The sequence below is a fragment of the Lactuca virosa genome, chromosome 1 (genome assembly GCF_052849685.1).
Source record: "Lactuca virosa cultivar CGN04683 chromosome 1, Lactuca_virosa_CGN04683_v6, whole genome shotgun sequence".
NCBI lineage: Eukaryota > Viridiplantae > Streptophyta > Magnoliopsida > Asterales > Asteraceae > Lactuca > Lactuca virosa.
The window spans coordinates 55071461-55079683 of record NC_136426.1 but is presented as its reverse complement, the minus strand read 5'-3'; the positions used below and the strand labels follow the sequence as shown (position 1 = coordinate 55079683).

The 8223-nt window shown below is 41.1% G+C and overlaps 1 protein-coding gene across 1 annotated transcript; it reads left to right on the top strand.

Moving 5' to 3' along the window:
* Nucleotides 1–4937: 4937 nt before the first annotated feature.
* Nucleotides 4938–7730, top strand: LOC145114078 (uncharacterized). The gene is made up of 3 exons (XM_079050090.1): nucleotides 4938–5735; nucleotides 5916–6074; nucleotides 6813–7730. Exons 1-3 carry the CDS (start codon nucleotides 4938–4940, stop codon nucleotides 7728–7730), a joined length of 1875 nt encoding a protein of 624 aa, XP_078906216.1.
* The last annotated feature ends 493 nt before the right edge of the window (nucleotides 7731–8223 follow it).

Here is an 8223-nt window from a genome sequence, read left to right as displayed (position 1 = left end):
TAGTACCCTACGCTCTCTGTGCCAACTATACTTCCGAATTCCTACCAGATATTTGGAATGAAAGAGTAACCTTTCCCTCAAGAAGCAAGAAACTCTTAGCCTATGGGTAATCTAACAGAAGACTTCCTTCTTCTATTACTCGCTTAACAAAAACGAAACTAACAACTTTCGCCTATTTGTGCTGCTACTCTCCTGGACCTTGACTCCAAAATCGAGAGTCGAACTACTTTTAACACTTTCTCCTTAAGGGTTGGTTCTCCCCTACATGGGTTCAACCCATCATTAATTACTGTTCGTAACTAGCTAAATTCTCAGCTGACTTTGCCTAGGAAATCTGTAACTTCTTTTAACTTTAAAGAAACTCATGTTTGTCATGTCCAATAACCTTCGATATTATTATTGTAGTACAACTACTTGTGCCAAAAGTAAGTAATCTTCACATAGCATGACCAGAACATGATAGTATGTACTAACATGATATAATAAGTTAACATTCAATCTTTATTATAACTTCAACGTCATAAAATTATTATGTAGGGTTCTAGTTAAACTTAAAAGCATTATTAATCTCTCCGATGCGATCACATTTATGTTGGAGCTTTTCCTCGATCAGCTACAAACTCTAGTACTTCCATTGCTTCCTTCGCCATGAGTTGAAAGGCTCGCCCTTTGGCCTTTGGGGCTTCAACTCTGCCATGTCATCCGTCGATTATCGTCATTTTCGCTGGTGCTGGAACTTATATTGCATTTGTTGCATTTAGAAGAGGACAGATGGCCTTGATGTGGCCTATCTGGTTTCAATGGAAACAGATACGCACTCCTCGTGCTCCCTGCTTACAGTCTTGGCTAAAATGTCCCTATTTATCGCAGTTGTAGCACATCACAACACAATAGACTCCCTCGTGTAATTTCCCACACTTGCTACACCGAGGTCCTTTCTGTCCTCTAGACTTTGATTCTTCGTGCTTGAATATTTAGGCTATTGGCTTGGACGGAGCTGGAGTCTGTCTATTTTCCTTTTGTTGAGTTTCCAACTCAATTTCCCTTCTCATATCATGCTCTTGCATTTCTGCCAAGGTCTTGTATCGATTGTTCGATATAAACTCCCGGATATCAGTCTTGAGCATACTCAGGTATCTAGACATATGAACCTGTTTTGATGAGGCATACTCTAGGCAGAATAAGGCTCTCTCAGTGAACATCTTGGTGATCTCGGTCACCGATTTAGTGGTTTGTTTGAGTAATAGATATTCTTGAGCGAGTCGTTCCCCTTTACTGGTGGAACATACTCTGCCTTGAACTTCTCTACGAACTATTCCCATGTCACCGCACTCTTCTCCGCCGGTGAATAGTTCTTGGTGACAAAGTTCCGCCGGTCTTTTGATCCTAGACGTAGAATATTCTATGCGTATCTAAACTTTTGGTGCGTAGGACAAGCACAAGTGTAGAAGCATCCTTCCACATCCGAGATCCACCTCATGGCAACAATTGGATCTCTAACACCATCGAACTATAGGGTTTAGTGTTGTTGAACTCTCGATAAAGCATCTCCTTCACTCCAAGTGAAGCTGCAGCAGCGACAACAGTATTGGCTGCAGTGGCAGCGGTACTGGCAACAACAGTGTATCGTTCATCAAAGAAAGCTACCAGCTCTGTGTTAATAGTTCCGAACATTTCTAGAATTATCTATCTTATAGCAGCTGATACCGCCACCTCTATCCAATCGTGAATCTCAGCCTCGCTTGGTCCTGACCCTTCTGGTCCAGAATCTGACCCGCTTGCTCTTATGATCATTACCATGCTAAAGGTGTAACGGGAATGGGTTAATACGAATTCTAGCTAACTCTAAAGGAATATTCAAATTGTGGCATCCTAAAATTTAGGTCATAGACTACGAACGACTAAATTATAGTAAATCTTTTTTGTAATTTAACTCATTCATTTTTAGTGCATCTAATGTAAAATAAATGATTTCATTTCAAATATTATAAGATATAAAACGATACCTTACTTCCAAATGTGTAAACTGTCAAACGAATCAAACAGCTCAAACTGCAACACCGGTTAATGCGTCTGGAAAACTAAAATTTCGTATTAAGCAGTTTTGAGCAAAGCAAACATTAAAACCTTATAGTACATTTTCCCCTGTTTCTGAAAATATAAAGAACGTTCAAAACGGAGTTCGTATGCAAAAAGATATGACAGTTTTAAGAAAACAGACAGTAAAACACTTGTTTCTTTAATCTCGTAAAACTGAATCGATCCGTTGATGCACTTACACACCTCCGATGGAAATTCTGAGATTGTTTTTGGACTCAGTCTATAGACTAATATTTAATTTCATACTCAAAATAGTTTTAGCAAAAATATTTGCGAAAATCGAAAATCGAGCGTTACGTGCTATTTAGACGCGAAACTTTAAACGCGATTTACTGGAATTCCATAACTCGAAAAATTAATCCGTTTGAGTTTTTGGAATCCTTGAAATAAACTCTATCTAAAGGCATGTTCGGAAAAAATTTCTCGACATTCGGATCCTGATGCACCAAAATAATTTGGTTTTTGGGCATTTAATGAAAGTTTGATATCATGTGGGACCCACAAACCTTGCCCAAGTGTAGAAGCCAACCATTTTCTTCCTCCCCTTGGCCTTGCTCATGTGCCTACACTAGCTCCCTTCACCCCTTTGCCCAACACTCCATCACAAAGGACTAGGAATATCAAGTTAGTGTGTCTTACACTTGATTGAAGTATGGTGCATACATGGGCACTCTTCTACTATAAATAGAGACCCATAGCAACCTCTTAGCTGGCTCGCAAGGATGGTCCAATAGTTTCGTTTTGTTGCGAGTTTAGTCTAATTTCCTATGAACTTTTTTATAACGACCCATAGCAACCTCTTAACTCTCTCTCTCTCTCTCGGTTACAAACACATACACCACCATATACCACCAATTCCACCACCCTAAACCTCCCTCATAAATCCTCTCTCAAGCATCAACACCTCCCCAGCCTCCCTCTAGTCGAAAGCAGCTCGAAAAACAGAAGAAGGAGCCGAAGGAAGCCACCCTCGGACTCCCCCTGCCACCTCGACGCCGCCACTGCCGTCGGTTGCCACCACCATCGACCGCCACCCATTTGTTGTTGTAAGTCGACTCCATCACCACCTTGATCTTTTGTGTTCTTATTCCCTTCGTCGATCATAGAAAACCACAATACCATTTGCGTTTTTTTGTTTTGGTGCATGAAGTCCACGAGAACAGGAGGTATCAAACCTCTGTTAACCAAAATTGCATTCCAAATAAATATGTTTAATCCTACTTTTCAGAAATCTTTAAAAAACTAGTCCTAGGTCCCTAATCTTCATTTTAAAATGTGCAAAACTCACCCCTCTCCTAGAAATCATTTTAAAACAAGTCCTAAACCTTAAACTAATAATAATAATAATAAAACAATAAAAAAATTATTTAAATTAAACCCCATCTTGAGATTTATTTGCGAAATAAGTCCAAGATTCAAACTTATAAATTAAATAAACCATTTTAGTCCTTATTTGGAAATTATTAACAACCTTAGTCCATTTAAGTTATTTAAATTAGCAAATGGACCCTATGCTTTGGTTAAGTTACCAAACAACCCTCCACATATTAGTTTATGTTAAAATTTCCTAGGAACCTAAATAAATCTTGGCGGTTCGTTTCGAAGCGTCACATCTCGGTTTCTCGCGTCAATTCTCAAAACAAATCGACAACCACACTTTAAGGTGAGTGTTACGACCCCTCTTTTATATATTTTCGGGGGAGAATATCTGTACTACTTATGCTAGATAATACAGAACTACACAAAAAGTATTATTGATGCGGGCCCTAGTGTGGAGGATCAGGCATTTGCGTTCCTAGAGGCCCGCGATCGTGTGACTGAAGGGGCTTCACGGAAATGACCATAACTTTGGCTACGGATCTCCGTTTTGGGCCTACGACCAGTCAAATCGAATCTTGAAGCAAGGAGCACGTCTAGAAATCGCTTTCTAAATTGGACTTATGGACATTTTTGTGTTTTTTTCATAATTTTTGAACTTTGTTTTTGGGTTTGTGTTTGGCCCATGTCTCTTTAGGGTTTCTTTTAAAATTCTGCTTCTTATTTAATTCTTTCTGATGTAATCTGGATGGTCATTGATCAGTTTAAAGAACTTTCATTTTTCTCTCAAAATTTTGTGTGTGTTTACAGAATTTTGAAGCCAATCCCACGGTATTTATAGATTCAACGTGGTTTGGGCAAGATTATCTTGGGTATTCTTCTAGAATCAACAGTTTTGATCTTTGGTCATTTGTTCGTTGCATCATTTGGTATCAGAGCCGAATTCCTAGTTCAAAATGCCTCCAAGGAGAAACAGACCACCCGGTGATGTTCATGAACAGGAACTAGAACAACGTTTTATGGCATGGATGGAGGAGAGGATGGATCAAATGGTTGACCAGTTGACTAGTCGAATGGTCGAACTGATGAATCGAGGAGGAAACATGTCTCAAACTCAGTCACAAGTGGAAGATGAAGAGTTTGGGAATCCGTTTGGTGATGGTGGTGGTTCGTCTTCCTATGAGAACCCGGTGAGGCAGACAAGGCATAATCGTGGGGCTGATAATAGGCGTTGGGAGGCCAAATTGAGAATTGATATACCAGAATTTGATGGGGTTAGTATGAATCCGGAGGGGTTCATCGACTGGTTGGCAACAGTTGAAGAAGTGTTTGAGTTTAAAGAAGTTACTGAAAACAAGAGAGTTTCATTGATCGCTACCAGGCTACGTGGCAGGGCATCCGCATCGTGGCAATAGTTGAAACTAACTCGAGATAGACTCGGAAAATCAAAGGTTGTGACTTGGAGAAAGATGAAGAAGTGTTTGCGGTCCAACTTTCAGCCCCATAATTTTCAACGATTGATGTACCAACGCGTACAGAATCTGAAGCAGGGTCCGAAGTCGGTTGATGATTATACAACCGAGTTCTACCAATTAATCGCTCGAAATGATATTCAGGAGACAGAGGAACAACTTGTGGCTCGATATGTTGGAGGTTTACGGGTTCAGATAATGGACTCTGTGAATATGTTTGACCCAGTATCCATTTCTGAAGCACACCAACGAGCATTGGTTTTTGAGAAACAAAACCGTCGGGTGGGCGGTTCATCTTTGTTTGCCATTGTTGGAGGAAGTTCTGGGACGGGTGGTATAGTACCCCGTGTTATGCCTAATCAACAGAGGCCAACAGGTACCAGTGTTGGACCAATCCCTAGGGGGCCTGGTAGTAGTGGCTTAAAGTGTTTTAATTGTGGAGAGACGGGTCACCGACAATCAGAGTGCAAGAAGGCTGGTAAACGACACTTGTTTGCTGAGCCCGAAGATTGGCAAAATGATGATGTTGGTGAAAATTATGAAGATTCCCCGGTGTATGATGACGAGCCTCAATTCGAAGAAGAAGTTGTAACTGGAGATGTAGGAGTGAATTTGGTGGTGAGACGCTCTTGTTATACACCGAAAGTTGTTGGTGATGACTGGCTCAAACATAACATCTTCCAGTCAACATGTACTATTTTGGGTAAGGTTTGTTCCTTCGTTATTGATTCAGGAAGTTGTAATAACCTGGTATCTGAAGAGGCGGTTCAAAAGTTGGCATTGAAAACTGAAAATAGATCCAAGCCTTACAAGCTACAATGGCTTAAGAAGGGTGGTGATGTAACTGTATCTAAATGAGCTCTTGTTCCATTTTCTGTTGGTACTACATATAATGATGATGTTTGCTGTGATGTGGTTGTGATGGATGCTTGTCACGTATTGTTGGGTAGATCTTGGGAGTATGATCGTAATATAGATCATAACGGGAGATCCAATACTTATAGTTTCATGTTTGGTGATGTGAAGATAACTTTGGTTCCCAGTAAGCGAAAGGAACCTGTTGCAAGACCTTCGGGTACTCTGTTAACCCTTACTCAGTTCGAAGAGGAGTTAGAGGCGGAAGGTGGCATTTTTGTGTTGATAGGGAAGGAGGTGACTAAAGAGGTTGAAGTTCCTAAGGCTATGGTTCCTTTACTTAAGGAATTTGATGATGTTTTCCCTAATGAATTACCTGATGGCCTGCCACCTTTATGTGACATCCAACACCATATTGATTTACAACCAGGAGCACAGTTGCCTAATAGGCCACATTACAGAATGAGTCCTGGGGAGCATGAAGAGTTGCGTCGACAGATGGAGGAATTAATTTCAAAAGGCCATGTTCGGGAAAGCATGAGCCCATGTGTTGTTCCTGCTTTGTTGACTCCTAAAAAGGATGGTACTTGGCGTATGTGTGTTGATAGTCGTGCCATCAATAAGATCACAGTGAGGTACAGATTTCCAATTCCTAGACTTGATGACTTGCTTGACCAGATCAGTGGTGCCACTATCTTTACCAAACTGGACTTAAAGAGTGGGTACTACCAGATTCGACTTAGACCGGCTGATGAATGGAAAACTGCCTTCAAGACTTGTGAAGGATTGTATGAGTGGTTGGTGATGCCTTTTGGTTTATCAAATGCTCCTAGTACATTCATGCGTGTGATGAACCAATTGTTCAGGCCCTTTATTGGTAAATTTGTAGTCGTCTATTTTGATGACATACTTATTTACAGTGCTACTCCTGGAGAGCATGTCATCCATGTGCGACAGGTCTTGACCTTACTTCGCAGGGATAGTTTGTATGCAGCTGTGAAGAAGTGTGTGTTCATGGTCCCAAAAGTCTTGTTCTTGGGTTATGTTGTTTCTGGTGAAGGAATATAGGTGGACGAATCTAAAGTGACAGCTGTCAGACAATGGCCAACTCCAAATACCATCACTGAGGTACGAAGCTTCCATGGTCTTGCTTCTTTCTATAGGCATTTTATTCCAAACTTCAGTTCCCTTATGGCACCTGTGACTGATTGTATGAAGGGGAAGACCTTTACTTGGATAGAGGCGGCAGAATCAGCTTTCCAACTGGTTAAAGAGAAGCTTACCTCAGCACCGATTCTTGTATTACCAGATTTTTCTCAAGTTTTTGAATTACACACGTATGCTTCAAAGGTTGGAGTTGGAGCAGTTCTAAGTCAAGGGGGACGACCGATTGCCTATTTCAGTGAGAAGTTGATGGGGCCAAAGCTGCGTTATAGCACTTATGATGTTGAATTCTATGCAGTGGTCCAAGCTATAAAGCATTGGCGTCACTACCTATTTCATAAAGAGTTTGTTTTGTTTACAGATCATGATTCTCTAAGGCACATCCGAAGTCAAGATAAGGTGTCCCATAAGCATGGGCGGTGGATGACATTCTTGGAAAAGTTCACTTTTGTTGTGAAGCACAATTCTGGAGTGTCGAATCGGGTGGCATATGATTTGAGCAGAAGAAGTAATTTGCTAGTTTCCATGAGGGTTGGTATGCCAGGGTTGGATGTCCTCATGGAACAGTTGGCTGTTGATCCTTACTTTTCTGTTATTCTGCAGGATATACAATCTGGGTGGAGGTCTGATTTTCTAGGGCATGACGGTTTCCTTTTCAAAGGGAATCAGTTTTGTGTCGCCGATTCTAGTCTTCGTCTTCAAATCATCAGGGAGTTGCATGGTGAGGGGCATGTCGGGCGAGATCGCACTTTACAGTTGGTGCAATCATCTTACTTTTGGCCTACTATGCGCAAGGAGGTGGATCGATATGTTAAACGGTGAAGAATTTGTCAGGTTTCGAAGGGCATGACTACCAATGCTGGACTCTATACGCCTTTACCTGTTCCGTCTAAACCTTGGGTGGATATAAGCATGGATTTTGTGTTGGGGTTACCACGGACTCAACGGGGCAATGATTCAATCTTTGTGGTTGTTGATCGTTTTTCCAAGATGGTGCACTTTATCCCTTGTAAAAAGACGAGGGATGCAGTTAATGTGGCTCAATTATTCTTTCGAGACATATACCGTTTGCATGGCTTGCCATCTTCTATTGTTTCTGATCGAGACACTAGGTTTTTGAGTCATTTTTGGCGTAGCTTGTGGAAAATGGTGAACACTCAGCTTAACTTTGGTAGTGCTTATCATCCTCAAACAGATGGGCAAACAAAAGTTGTCAATAGGTCCCTTCGTAATATTTTGCGGTGTTTGGTGGGTGATCATGTGAAGGGCTGGGATCAGAAAGTATGTCAAGCTGAGTTTGCTCATAATCATGCAG

Coding starts and splice junctions, on each gene's coding strand:
- LOC145114078 (XM_079050090.1), top strand. CDS start 4,938: ATGTACCAACGCGTACAGAATCTGAAGCAGGGTCCGAAGTCGGTTGAT. Junction 5,736..5,915: donor AGAAGGGTGGTGATGTAACT/GTATCTAAATGA, acceptor GGTGATGTGAAG/ATAACTTTGGTTCCCAGTAA. Junction 6,075..6,812: donor TTGAAGTTCCTAAGGCTATG/GTTCCTTTACTT, acceptor GAAGGAATATAG/GTGGACGAATCTAAAGTGAC.